General features: G+C 38.2%; 2 protein-coding genes across 5 annotated transcripts; one reads left to right on the top strand and one right to left on the bottom strand.

The window, feature by feature from the left end:
- The first annotated feature begins 585 nt into the window (after positions 1–585).
- Positions 586–7,325, top strand: faima (Fas apoptotic inhibitory molecule a). 3 transcript variants are annotated; one of them, XM_027010029.2, is made up of 5 exons: positions 586–1,495; positions 1,616–1,764; positions 2,084–2,312; positions 5,120–5,169; positions 5,500–7,325. In XM_027010029.2, the coding sequence occupies exons 2-5, from the start codon at positions 1,651–1,653 to the stop codon at positions 5,647–5,649; spliced, it is 543 nt and encodes a 180-aa protein (XP_026865830.1). In that variant the 5' UTR covers positions 586–1,495; positions 1,616–1,650; the 3' UTR covers positions 5,650–7,325. The 3 variants fall into 3 exon arrangements, with proteins under 3 accessions (XP_026865830.1, XP_026865829.1, XP_035378652.1); XM_027010028.2 differs by having other exon boundaries at positions 586–1,038; XM_035522759.1 differs by having other exon boundaries at positions 586–1,764.
- Positions 7,326–7,542: 217 nt separating this feature from the next.
- Positions 7,543–14,368, bottom strand: parp9 (poly(ADP-ribose) polymerase family member 9). Of its 2 annotated transcripts, none has more exons than XM_027010027.2 (9): positions 14,292–14,368; positions 11,276–12,206; positions 10,398–10,628; positions 9,961–10,173; positions 9,774–9,834; positions 9,087–9,632; positions 8,856–8,992; positions 8,442–8,598; positions 7,543–8,287 (listed from the first exon to the last, which is right to left on the bottom strand). In XM_027010027.2, the coding sequence occupies exons 2-9, from the start codon at positions 12,167–12,169 to the stop codon at positions 8,001–8,003; spliced, it is 2,526 nt and encodes an 841-aa protein (XP_026865828.2). In that variant the 5' UTR covers positions 12,170–12,206; positions 14,292–14,368; the 3' UTR covers positions 7,543–8,000. The 2 variants fall into 2 exon arrangements, with proteins under 2 accessions (XP_026865828.2, XP_026865826.2); XM_027010025.2 differs by lacking the exon at positions 14,292–14,368 and adding an exon at positions 14,035–14,284.
- Positions 14,369–14,384: the final 16 nt, after the last annotated feature.

Genomic DNA, 14,384 nt, shown 5'->3' on the forward strand with positions numbered 1-14,384 from the left:
CTCATACAATCATTGAGTACATGTTAATCTTGTAATCAGGTTGACCTAATCTTTGTACAAAACAGATGTTTGGTTCCACTGTGTTCTGTCACTTGTTTTGTTTTTTTTAATTAAAGGATGATGCATCAAGCTTAACTGTACTTAAAACTCGAAGCACTGGAGGCACAGATCAGGCTGGCTCATTTCTGGCTTTGTCTGGGTTTTCAATCTGATTGTGATCAGCTACTGGAAGCCAGTGAAGGGAAAGCAGTAGTGTTCACTAACATCCGTGACATTTTTTAATATGTTGCATTATCCCCATGTCAGCATAAAGCCTTACTGCCTTTTTCAGAGTTTTCACTGATTTGCTCATGATCTACAAAGCATGTTTTCATTTGTTCATCTTCTAAACTGCTTATTTCAATTCAGCTGGGCAGAATTTATCCTGGCAACACAGGGCATGAGCTGGCAACCAACTAATTTGTTTGGAATAATAGGCACAATCTCTATAAAAATCTACAAACAGTTTTATTAAGCCATTCATTTTGTCTTAATAAATACATTGCCAGGAAACATTTGGATATATTTCCTTTTATTCTAGGAATGTGTATCGTTTTTGGGGTTATTTTACAGGAATCTGCCCTTCAAGATTTTATCATAAAGCTTAACTCATACAGCAACCAACATGAGGTAGCATATGTTTTATCTGTAAAAACAATAAGAAAACATTTTCTTTAGTGTATTTACAATGCTTCGAATCTTTTACCGACACAATCAGGCCTAAAAGCTTCATGAAACTTCATCTGGCCATCGCCAGGTGGCGATAATTCACCTTCAAGGGTGGACTTTAATCAAAAGCGATAGCTGTTGCTATGGTAACAGGTGTTGTTAAGAAAGAAATAGGGCTTTGTGAGCTAACAGCTAGCTAACGTTAGCTAACCCAATACTGATCTACGGCGACATACGATTACTGGAGAAACTGATGCTAGCTAACTTACAGAAAGGAACTGTTAGGTTTGAATCCATTGTGCAGTATTTTACATTCGGTGCTATACTTAGGTAGGTAGCTAGTTGGTTAGCTAGCTAGCAACTTCTGCTAAGCTCGTTGGCTATGCCATACCATCATAATCGTTATCTTAAACTAGCTAACCCTAGCTAGGAAGCGAGCAGTTAGCGTTACCTCAGATAGAGAGATATATATATATACACACATTCAGAGAAGCTGCACACTGCAAGACAACAAAGAAATTAGGTAGCTAGCTAGCTTTCTCACGGGAGTTTAAGATTGACCTCGCTTCGATTACACAAGCATTTTAGCCATTTACACTTACGATAGATGATGTTAGTTAACGCTAACCAGGCCAGCTAGCTGGATGTACAGAAATGGCCGTGCTAGCTAAGTAGACAGGTACAAGCTGGCGTTAGTCAGCCATCTTAACCGAAGACACGCCAGCTCAACTCATTCTTGTCTAACTTAAACGCCGAGCTGGTGTATAATACATATTCGCTGTTACCGGTAATTATCTAGCTACTGTAAATGTTTGAAGGCCGTTGCTAAAAGTTAAATGACACTTTGATTAGTTAACAACCCAAAGCTATCTCGCTAATTAAGGAAAGCCCTGTGTTGTGCCCTAAGCGGAGGCGGGTCGGCGGTGATTTCGGCACAGGGCGATGTCCGCTGACCTAGTCGGTGTGTGGGAGGTAGCGCTGAGCGACGGCGTCCACAGAATTGAATTTGAACATGGAACAACCACGGGGAAACGGGTGATCTATGTAGACGGCAAGGTGAGGATATCTGCCTGCCTGTCCGTCTCTCAAAACATCAAGTGATGTATTATATCATTTATCACGTCTAAACAACGTTTTTTTTTTTTCAGAATTTGGTAGTTTGTGAATGTCGAAGGGACGTTTTTTAAATTGATTAATTTTATTTTATTTTTAGAATGTTAGATACATATGTTTACTTCCTAATCGATTGATAATTGAATGAAAAACAGTTGTAACTGTTTTAATTAACTGGTGTTATTGAAGGATGATCCTATAAAGTGTAATATAAATATATGCCATGCTACACTCTCTCTTAATTTTATGATTTTTCTGTAAGGAAATCCTGAGAAGAGATTGGATGTTCAAATTGGTTGGCAAGGAGACCTTTAATGTGGGAAGTACAGACACGAAGGCCAGCATTAACATTGATGCAGTGAGTGGCTTTGCATATGAGTACACTCTGGAGATCAATGGCAAGAGCTTGAAGAAGTATATGGAAAACCGCTCTAAGGTGACGAGCACCTGGCTCCTCAACCTTGATGGCATTGACTGCAGAGTGGTCTTGGGTAAGATCATGAACCCGACATCATAAATGTATGAAACCTGTGTTCTAGTAGTCGACAATGACTCGTGTTCAGTTCTCTCCTTCTGCATAGGACTTAAGTACCAAGATTGTTACACTTTGTGGTTTCACCAATTGCTGAACAACTTACAACTGTACCTTGCATTTATACTACAGATAAAGTGATATTATAGGTCATGTGGTTGGCAACACTATTTTGAATGGTCCTTTAGAGATGATTATTAAACAGAGTATCTGTAACATTATCATGAATGAATCAGTCAAGAGTTTGGATACAGTCACAGTCAAGTTTACTTACAAGTGGAATAGTTCAAGGGTCAGACACCACAAATCAGATGTCACACTACCCAACTAACCTTAATATCAACCCAAAACCTAATTCTAACCCTTATTCTAATCATAACCCCAAGATTAACCTAACCCTAAAGCTAATCCTCACCCTGGCCTTAATCCTATCCCTAACCAAAATCCAGTTACAGAATGTTACCCACAGCATATCTATAACATTTTGTTGAGTATATTAAAATGGTATGCATTATACTTGTTACATGTTCAGTGATTTCTCAGGTTAATGTCTACAGATATGAACTTCGACATTCCAAGTAAAGTGAAAACAACCAAATTTGTTAGATTATAAACAAATTTTATTTAAACAGTTAACTAAAGGTTTGTTGATTAATCTACAGAATGTATTCAAATGCTTTACTGCTACTACATTGATGTTACAGAGAGTCTGTTGACTGTTTACTCTAAAAAGGACCACTTAAAGTAATGTCTCCCAATATGTCTCCCTTTGCAATACTTTTATCACAGAAGGCTTTATCATGAGCAAATGATGAGCTTTGATTTTCTTTCCTGCAGAAAATATGAAAAATACCAATGGAAGCAGTCTACAAAAATAGTCAAAAGAATAGTATAAAGTAGTAGCAGCAGGATATGGGAAAGAAATATTAAAAGTATGTTATGCAAAAGCCATCTATTTTATGGATAATGTTATAAACAGTTGTTATTTACTTATTTTAGTAGCTTTTTCATTCCTAGTGATTTATTACAACTGCTTTTTGAACCCAGTCACACCCCTGCTGGCTTGATTAGATTCAGTAAGTGTTGACACTACAATGCAATTTCTGGAAACACATGGGTCACCTTTCATTACCTCTCCTCACTCTCTGCATGTTCTAGAAACACACGTGGCTCACCCTTCTTTACCCCTCCTCACTCTGGTCAAATGCAATGCCATGATGGCATACAAGACTAAAAGCTTAACCTGACATGTCCACTAATCCTTTAACCTGCTTAAACATTACAGTTGATGTTACTAGTGTCTAAATGGGATGACCACTCCTCCCTTCCTCACTCTTATCCTCTCTCCTGCTTTCTCTTGTTTTATCACTACTCATGCTGGCTCACTCTCTGTTCTGCTCCCCTTTCTCATTTGCAGTGGTTACTCAGGCAGTTTAAACTGAGCTCAGTCAAGCTCTGTAACTAACTATAGCTGCATAAACCTATGTCAGGATGAAGCCACATATCCAGTCGGTCTGTGTAGGCACTTTAGCTGTCTAGGGGGTGCTGTTTGATAGGATGGTAGGCAAAACATTAAAAGAATAGGTGTGGTTTACAGCCAACCTGGAACAGGCTGCTCTTGGTGAGGTGGTTTCCAGATACTCTCATCAGTAAGTGATGGTTTTCAGATACTTTCTTATCAGTAAGTGATTATTAGGAGCCTTATATTATTTTTACTTTCAATGATCCTTGATTGATTAAAACATTTGTTCAGTGAGGATGTGTGTGTTGTTAGTTAAATAAAACTATTTATTTCATATTTGAATTGCTTGAAGCTTATATTTGGGAGCTATTCATGCAGAATCCAGACAATTACAAAAAGGTCAAAAACCTTTCCTAACAACTATACACTGAGTTGCTAATTTATTAGATACACTTGTGCTGTAGTTGTATCCATAGTGTACCAATAATTTCAATCGGTTATTTGCTCAGAGAAGTTAAAGATGAAGAAGCACTGACTGACAGCTGTTGACTTGTCACATGGGTCATGGAGAACCTCCCCATTCTGGAGGTTATGATCTCTTTAAGGAGAGGCAGTTAAATCCAAATGACATGTTTTGTTTTGTTTTTATCCATGTTTTCTGAAGTAGGCAGCCCATAAGAGACTGACTGAGTTGTCTTATTTGTTTGTGGATCATTAGGCGCTTCTGATACCCAAACACTGAAAAGTGTATTTTTCATAATAATTTCCTTTAAATCATATGAAAGTTGTCAACATTCCAAATGATTTGGAATTGACTTCTCCAGAGGAGTCTGGACTATCAAAAGGTCTAAAATCCTTGAATTACTGAAAGACCAAATGCTAACTGCCAACTCCCTGCTTTTGTCAGTGAATATCAAAACTTGATCCACAGTCATCTCTCATGAAGGTTTTCTGGATGGAATACTTGAGGATTTGTATGTCACTGCAATTTTGGATATCTCTACATCTTTTATTACAGTGTATATAAAGCATTCAGCTAACATCTGCCCTTTGGTCAAAACCAGGTCTCCTGTGAAAAGAGGTGAATACACAAGGTTGACAGAATTACTGGATTCCAGTACAGTTGTGAGACGAAAGCAAAAGAGAACTTGTAAATTTGTACTAAAAGTGAAACTAGGCCAATGTTGTTTGTCTAGTTAAAGCATTACAACTTGATCTTGTGAGTGGTTATATTTTATTGCTCTTATTCTTATGAGCACTTATTCAACCTTTCTTGTTTCATAAGATATGTTCTCTCTGAACAGAGAAAGATACCATGGACATTTGGTGTAATGGACAGAAAATGGAGACAGCTGTAAGTAGCCAGAGGTGGTTTTATATAAAATGATGATGATAAAATTAAGTTTTAGCATCTATGAAATTAGTTTTATCTACTGCCTTTGGTTCTGTGATTGGGTATAGGCAGGTAATGGGTGGGAAGTTTTATAAAAAGCTTAATTTAAACAAAAAAGACCCTAATTAGACACATTCTGACATCCTATTATCACAAGCTGTCAAAAACCAGTCAGTAACACTTTTAAGACATTTTCCAAGAAAGTATTCATAATTAGGTCACTATTAGTATCGGACACTCCTGACAGTCGTGAGGCAAAATGTATTGAGTCACATGTACCGATCTTGCCAGGGGGAGTTTGTGGAGGACGGCACGGAGACGCACTTCACCCTGGGTGATCATGACTGCTGCATTAGGGCTGTGAGCAGTGGTCGGAGAAGGGAAGGCATTATCCACACCCTGCTGGTGGATGGCACCGAAATGCCAGAGGCCACAGAATGAGACTCAAGTTTGGGCTGTTCCTAGGTCAGTCTTGTGGCTGCCGTTCTACTGGTTAAGATCAGAATTCATAGGAAGAGATCTGGTCTTAAATCAGCCTGAATGTGAAAGTTCTAGCCACTAACATAGTGTGTGTGCTTGCATGTGTGTGTGTGCATGTGTGAATGAAGAGTATGCAGATTAGAGGTGTGTGTGTGTGTGTGTGTGTGTGTGTGTGTGATATCATGGTTTAGCAATGGGGCACCTAAATGACATGGATTGTGGTTACCAGGGTTATCACAGAGCCACTATATAGGGAGTTGCCATTGAACCTATAACATCAGAATGAACAGGTCAGTGTTAACTTTCTGTGAAACATTCAACCTTCCTCATGCTTGGGCTAATATTTCACAGTGCACATGAAGCTCATAACTATAGTCTTCATCATCTTATTCCAATGTACACATTGTTTAATGTGTCTAAGCTCACCATCAATGAAAAAGTAGTTGTAGATATAATATGGTATCAGATATAATATAAAAGGCATATAAAGTAATGAAGGGATATATTTTATTCATGTCAAACATTGCATTTTTGTCTGAATTTACACTGGACAATGACCTGTCATTCTGTTACCATTACAGAACACCTTGTATACTTTGTTTCCCTTTTGGCCATGTTGGAAAAAAAAAAAAGCCTATTGAACGTTGCCTTCACAATGAGCTGCAGGTTGGGCATGTTTAAAATGGCAGCAATGTCTTAAGATAACCTGAGCTGTTTCACTTCCAGTTTGAACTCAAACATTTAGGAAAAAAAAACAAAACACAGTGGTAAACATTGATGCTTACATGGATGGACTTTACAAATGGGCCCCGCCTGTAACACTTAGACACTTATTCATCATCTTCAGAACTGAAAAGAAACGTGAAATGTAGAACATTCCTTTGACATGCATCCTGAAGTATTGTTTTGCTACAGATCCACCAGCCAGCATCTTAGGATGTGGGATTACGGCAATAATGTTCCTATGAAAGTGCACTTTTCCTTCCTTGTAGGCACTTTGTTCCTCCTTCAAAGCATTATAAAGGCAAAGTATCTTTTTACATTTTATGTTTTCCGCATTTAGTTTTTGGCAGTCTGCAAATCTTTCCTTAAGCACTGGTTTCTAATTTATGACTTATGATTCATGCCCAACTATTGATATGACAGATTGTGGCAGAAATGTAGTAAATCTTCCACTGGGTTAAAGGATGCTATGTCTGCTAAGATGCCAGCAATAAGACGTTGTTGTGGGCCTGTCTGTGCCAAATTAGTCAAGAAGAAAATGGCTCAGTCGATATATGGATATAGTAATTAAATTTCTTTCTTTCCAAATATGCATTATAGCAACTGTAAGACTTTCAAATGGTTTTCCTGATGGAAGCAAAAATGTGATGAAATATTTAATGTAATTCTTCTTGCAGGTACAATTTACTTCCGGAGTTCATAAAGTTGATGTCAATATTGTACCTCTGTATTTCTTTTATTGTAGAAAACCCCTTTGTCATTTATATTTGCATTTTGAATCATTTACAGTAAATGTTTAAAGTATAATTTACAGTATATTACATGATTTTTTTTTTTTTTTAATTGTTAAGCGTTAGGCATGATAACCAATGTTGTATATGTATTACTAAATTAAACCAATATGTCAAATTTCATTTAGAGCATTTGATTGGCTCGGGAGGGGAAAATGCTTCATCCTTTCATCCTATCTGTTGCACATTTTTGGCAGACACATTTGTTTAAATTCATAGCTGTCCAATGGTTTTGTGAAGTCATGGTATTATTTGATTGCTAGGAGGTCAGTTCATGCATGTTCATGTTCTTAAGACCATGTCAAGAAAAATCTGAAAGAGCAGATGAGTTACACATGACACTGCTAAAATATGTTAGTTTATTGGTCTGATCAAGGGACAGACTGGAGTACACCACACACTTAAAACATTATAGCCACTATACAACCACAACCCTCAGCTGTTTGCATTGAGAATCCAACTATAAACTACTAAAACGTCATTATCAGTATTACAGTTTAAACTATAATCCCATAACTCATAATAAGATATGAAACACAACTACTTTTAGTTATTTATTTATGTAAACTAGCACTAACCCAGCGCTTGAGTTTAAAGTCAGTCACCTGTTTCCTGTTTCGGCTCCCCCCTTCCCCCCCAAGTGACTGGTGAAACCTCAAATGTAACTATTGAAATAGACTGTCAATAACATCACTGACTAAACAGTATCTGGTTATTAAGTTGGGGTGGGGGGGTGTATTTACTAGTTTTTTTTTAATCAATAATTACTACGTGTAAAATGAAACACATGGCCACAAGCTAAACAGTTAAGATTTTGGTGCATGTAATGAGAAACTGTGGAAGGGCCTGCTGGCTATGGAAGATGACATAGATATCTTTCAAATCACTGGTTACACTGTTGTAACAATCCAGTGGGTCAGATCCAGTTGGAGGGGGCACAATCAATTCTGGTGAACCTTTAATGCTTTTCCCAGTGAGCACTTGAGCCTCAATGATATAGATAAACTCCTCGCTCCTGTCTTCCCACAGCTCTAGAGCTCGCTTCATTTCGGTAGTGAAGTAGATTCCTGCTCCATAGCCTTGCTCTGGAGGGGAAAGAGCAATTAGTGATGAGTGGCTATCACCAGTGACAAAGTAACATTTTAACTCTGGTTCATCTTTGATGCTTAATCGATATGAGCCATAGGAGTAGTAAATCCAGGGAAGTACATCAGACCCAGCTGTGGTCATGGGCCGTACCTTCAGGTGGTGCGTATTCCCTCTGGAAGCCCACCCTGCAGATCTGGTCACAAAACTGTGCCCTCACACACTGGTACAGCCACTGGGGTTTACCCATCACTCGTTCCCTGTTCAACTCGAAGAGCTGCTTCAGGGCGTAGTTCTCCATTTTCTCCACCTGAAACATCCAACAGAACCACATTCCATGAAATGCTTTTATCAGACAGAAACCTCTCAGGGGGTACAACACAGTGCAATTGTAGCAAGCAATGAAAATGGAGTAAAACACTTTTAACAGTAGCTCTACTTTATAATACAGTGCTTGTAGTACATGAATGAAGAAAGCAAGTGATGATCATATAGTAAGTTCTTACCCAAAGGACAAAAAGACAACATGTAAAAAAACCCCTGTATTTTCTTTACACCATAAATTACCTTCACAATTTTCAGTCCACATTTAGCATATTTCCTTTGCCTTTCTTTATCTGCTGAATCAGATAAGTCTATGGGGGTCCGCTCATAATATGACTGGCTGGGTAACTTGGGCATCTTGGAATAGAGACTGTAAAAACCTAATGTACAAAAGAAAAAGTCATAGACTAACTTTTCAGATATAAGAGCATTACACAGTGACATATAAAATACAGTTCAGTTCTTAGAACTTACACATCCTGCTGAACTGTTCATACTGCCCTTGTTCATTCTTCGCTTGGCCAAGGCCCAAGTCAAGCTTGAAAGTTTTGCCATTCACTGAAACAGTGTCAGCACATGCAAGGTAAGCCTTCTCCAAAGCAGCACTGATCCTTGGTCCCTCTGAGCCACGGAGACCCTCCCAACGGACCACTGAGTGTAGCAGGTCTTCCTCTTCTATCTGAGCAAAATAATCTTGGGCCTGGCAGAGCATAGACTCCACATGTATTGCAGCAGAACTGATCGCCACAGACGCCCCCCCAATGATGAGAATACCACATTTGCCCTTTCTAAAGAACTCTGTGATGACAACATTAAATATGGCCTGAAGGTTCATCAGAGCTGTGTGATCCTCTTGGCCAAAGTGCACAATAAGGTTGTTTTTCACTTCAGCAGAGGTTGAATGCATGTGCAGCATTCTGACTGCCCATGCTTGGGCCTCTCTCAGTGCCTCCGGAGAGTTAGTGAAGAGTTCAATGCAAGGTGTCCTTCCACTGTCCTCACTGTCATCAAATGCTGAGCCTGACAGAGCATTGAAAGGTGTGACAAAGCATCAAATTAATGAAGGCAATTGTCACATGCAATTCATTTATTTGATCTTTTTTTTTTTTTTTTTTTTTTTTTTAAAGTAAATCCTTTTAAATGGATACTGCGTGCACTTACTTTTGCCAGTGGGACTACTGATTGTGGCACTCTCAAGTAAAGCTACCTCCTGTTCAAAAGCCTGAAATAAATCAATTCGGTCAAAAGTGCCCAACAAACTGACTTTTTAACATTTTAGAATTCACAGTATGAATTTTGAATGCCACAGTATAATAAATAGCATTATAAGTGGAAGTTACACTTGTACCCTGAATGTGTCCTTTGAAAAAATTACAAAATATACATCCATTTTCTTTCCCCGATATGTAGAAGAAAATTCTTTTACTGCATTTATCATTATCTTAGAAACGTCTTCACTCCGAAAGCCAAGACTGCCAGTGCCAATAGCAGGAAAAGATATGGATGAGAAAAATTGTTTGCTGGCCATGGAAAGGCATCGTTTGACCACTGAATGAAGAATCTACAAAAACAGTGATTCAGGTTATGAGGGATTAGGATTCGAGACACTGATTCAAATCATTACAAATTGCTAAAGAAAAAAACAATCAGAGTGATAGTGTTGGTTAAAAATAATTTTAAAAACTATAAAGTTAATTCCAAATGCAACATCAATGTTAATGACTTATAAAAATTGGCATAATTAAGCTGAGGAAGGTGGTGTGGACAACATAGAAGACATCTGACCTTATCAGCACTGCTACTACTGCCCTTTTCAGCACAAACAGTGTGGAACACTGCCTTACATCTCAGCATATAGGGGCCAGTTTTAAAAACATCACCATCAGAAGCAAATCCAATTCTATGCCTTTGTATTTCACCCTGCATCTTGGGGCCAGCTTTGTTCAATATAGCGTTTGAAATCTGCCCCACTGATAAGCAGAGGTCTCGTCCAACTGTGTTCACAATAACATCTGCCTATTAACAGGAAAAAAAAGTGTTCAAATAGCAGAGTTTAAGTTTTATTCTATTATATAACATATGATACAAAAATGTAGACAGTGCAATATTATATTACAAATCTGGTATATGAGTATACGAAAAATACAAGGCGTGGGTTTTCTTTCACAGTGAGATAAATCATAAAACTTGAATAAAAGCAGTATGAATGTGTAGAGGTATTTAAGATTACTACCAGTTTGAATTCATTTGTGTTAAAATCTACAAAATCTCAAAATATTTAATGTGACTTATGAAGGTAGGTAAATTCAACATTTTCAGAGGTGTGACTAAGTTTTTAAAGGGGCATCAGGGAAGTTGTAAATTAAGTAATGAAATAATAGATTTGTACTTAAAATCTTAATTGTTTAAACTTGAATACATCTTACTTTAACATGTATTTTAAAAGGATAATTGTAATTTGATCGTAAATATTCAATTAATCACTATACATTGTAAACATGCTTATGCATATTTCATAAAATGAAATATATGCTTAAACAAAATGAAACCAAATGTTCAAACCAGAATTTAAAAGCCAGTCAGAGCTCATTTCTATATATGTGCTTTTAAAAGAGACTAATTGAGGGTTGACTGTGTTTTTATTGTTATTCTGTTTAACTTACTGCCTCTTCCTCGATGGCCCCTGTTTTGATGAACAATGTCATGTTTCCCAGGTCCAGACTAGGGTATGGAGACGAAGTTGGTGCTTTGGCACTGATTTGTCTTGGTACTGATTTGTCCCATTGCTCCATGTGGTCAGAAGGCCCCAAGATTTCCCTGCATGCTCTCTGCATCTCCAGAACTGAAGGATCATCATTATTTACTAGACGGACATCCAGACTCCTGCCTGGTGCGGTTCGCATATCACCAAACATCTTCACAGTCTTCACAATGATGTCTGCGCAAAAACGCAGTGGAAAATTGTAAAGGCCAGAGCTAAGTGCAGGGATTGCCACAGACTGCAGGTTATTATATTCAGATAGTTGTAAGATGGTCCAAATAGCTTTCTCTAGCAAGGGTCTTGCCATGTCAAGTTCCGACTGTGCTGGATTTCGGGACACACAAGGTCCAACTGCATGTATGATCCTCTTACAAGGAAGATTCCCAGCTAGGGTAACAGCAGCTTGACCTGTGGGTACTCTTCCATGAAGATGTATGACTTGGTCACTCATTTGTTGGATTTGAGGACCTCCAGCTTTGCTCAGCGCTAGAGCCAGTCCTCCTCCATGACTTAAGTACTCATTGGCTGCATTGACCACAGCATCCGCTTTATGAACTGTAAGATCATCCTTCCACACAGATATCTTCAGGCCATTGACCACCTGTTTACAGTACTTCATTTCAAACATGGTTGTCAGGTTGACACTGCCAGAGGATGAAGTGGTGGGCACATCCACATTGTGGATCACAGCTGTGCAACCAAATTTCCCTTTTAAAACAGTGCATAAGGCTTGCTGACTATTTTTCACAATCTCAATTCCCTCTTTGGTGAGGGGAATATTTGCCTTTGTATTCATTGCAGCTACTTTTCTTCAAACCTCAATAGCCAAGATCCTTTAAAAGAAGAAAGGAAAGAGCCTGGTAATAACCCTTCACCATCATCAGTGAGATTGGTTGATCATCACGGATATCGGTTATCACTAAGATTGATTGCCTATCTGTGGCAACATGAAGGCTGTACTTGAACTGGGTCTTTTCAATTATTTTTTACCACTGACAATGTGTTACAGTTTCTGAAATCTGTGAGCATTTACCACATTCTTATTCCAATAGGTATGGTATTGCTATGTACTCTTAATGGAATATACCCCTGTATTTATCCAATTATAGATCTGAATATGTAAAAAAACCTTTTTACTTCAAAGGTCATGTGATATTGATAGAACAGAAATTGGTATTATCACAGTATAGTTGGGTTTACATTCTAAAAACTAAATTATGTATATAATTATGTCCAATGAGGACTGCTCAGTTTTAAGAAAAAGTTGCAGAGGGTGTAAACAGCAAGACTAAATTACTGAGAAGCCTGTGCAGATATTTAAGGCCCTCTTCACATCTGGCATTAACATGCATCATGGTTGACCTGATCACAAGGGCCTACCAAAATGTGCAGCCATTTACACTGGGCATTTTGAATTAACGACGCAGTTGATATGGATAATACTTTGTTGCTGTCAATGATGCAGCAGGACATGTTACCTTTCACACTACAGATGCCGCATGATGTGTACTGGACCACCTCCACAAGTGGTCCGAGTGATCACAGAGACACACTGCACTCCATTCACAATAGTGATCCAATCACTCATGATGCATGGCAGTGGCTGGCGTGAACATAGCCTGTTCGAGATCTGTTGTTCTGAGGGTTTTATGTGCTGACTTGAAGGAGCAATAAGTCATTTTTCATAATGACTCTTCTTCACATTATGAAGCCATTATACTGAGTCCTAGTGCCCTGGATGTTTCAGAGGTACTATGGTAAATAAATTTTAAACATGGCTGCCTCCATGTGTGGGACCTCGTTTATGAAGAAAAACTGGTTAATTTGAGGACTACAAAGCAAATTGATTTATCTCATATGAGCAGCTCTTTATAGAAAACATGTAGAAATAATCACATCCATAAATATTTTTTTGCTACTTGTGGTGACTCAAATAAATGATTTTATTAATCATTTTATAATGCTATTCACCTTTATAATGCTATTATCCATGTAAACACATTAACTGGATTTTAAACATTCATTACTTGTTTCTTGTTTTTTCATACTGCAGTCCTACTTGAGCCCCATGGCTTTTAGATACTATATGTTTCTCAATAAATATAAAAACTTGCAAGAGTGTTCAAAAGCTGTGGGAATCTGAGGTTTTCAGTGAGCAACGGTATTATGGCTATCAACCTTGGTAACCTCTCTTGTGCATGCAGTCAAATGCGCGAAAGCTAGTTTGAACTAAAACAAACCCCCATTCTCGGAGTCTTATTACTGATTAACTGCATTCATGTGTATTAATCCCTAGTAATATGACATATCTCACAACATTTGACGCCACAGACACCGGGTGCTGTGCAGGACGCTTTCACTGGAGAGGTCCGGCGACATTTCAGCCCGACGCACTTGCATCGTGTTGGTTCGCTTTTCTAGTCACAAAGCACTGAATATTAAGTTACAAAGTTAAGCGATCTTGGCGAAAGGTCCAACATAATTATAAATCTTAAATGTTTATATAAGTAGTCTAAAATACAGGAAACCACGAAAATTTATATACAAGCAATAGCTGTGAATTGCACTGTTCAAAAACCATACGGCCGCAGGCCGAAATGCCGCTGCAGTCGCGTTTGTTGGTAATTTTTGTAGAAATTGTGGACCGTTAAAGTAACTTACCTGATTGTGTCAAAAGCAAACACACGCATGTAAACGGCGTACAGGACTACGTAGTTTTAAAAAAATCGAAAGCAAAAGTTTTCAAACTTGCCTAGCCTACTTCTCTTGACTGCCTAATACGCAAAATCATTAATTAGTTTTGAGGGCAAGGCCGAAATGATTAATTGTTGCTTATTTTTCTTTAAATTGACGTTCATGCTTTTTCGCTTACACGTCTTCTGGCAAATTTATGTTTGATGCATTCGAGCTGACTTTACCTTCGATATTCCTCTGTGACTTAGGACAGGCACCTAAAATACGTTTCTTCTTCCGTGTTTTGTTTCTCCACTCCCCGGGACCGTATTGGGAAA

The sequence above is a fragment of the Electrophorus electricus genome, chromosome 25 (assembly GCF_013358815.1).
Source record: "Electrophorus electricus isolate fEleEle1 chromosome 25, fEleEle1.pri, whole genome shotgun sequence".
Classification (NCBI taxonomy): domain Eukaryota; kingdom Metazoa; phylum Chordata; class Actinopteri; order Gymnotiformes; family Gymnotidae; genus Electrophorus; species Electrophorus electricus.

Coding starts and splice junctions, on each gene's coding strand:
- faima (XM_035522759.1), top strand. CDS start 1,651: ATGTCCGCTGACCTAGTCGGTGTGTGGGAGGTAGCGCTGAGCGACGGC. Junction 1,765..2,083: donor TGATCTATGTAGACGGCAAG/GTGAGGATATCT, acceptor TTTTTCTGTAAG/GAAATCCTGAGAAGAGATTG. Junction 2,313..5,119: donor TGACTGCAGAGTGGTCTTGG/GTAAGATCATGA, acceptor CTCTCTGAACAG/AGAAAGATACCATGGACATT.
- parp9 (XM_027010027.2), bottom strand. CDS start 12,169: ATGAATACAAAGGCAAATATTCCCCTCACCAAAGAGGGAATTGAGATT. Junction 10,174..10,397: donor GTAGTAGCAGTGCTGATAAG/GTCAGATGTCTT, acceptor CTGTTTTTGTAG/ATTCTTCATTCAGTGGTCAA. Junction 9,633..9,773: donor CAGTAGTCCCACTGGCAAAA/GTAAGTGCACGC, acceptor ATGCTCTGTCAG/GCTCAGCATTTGATGACAGT.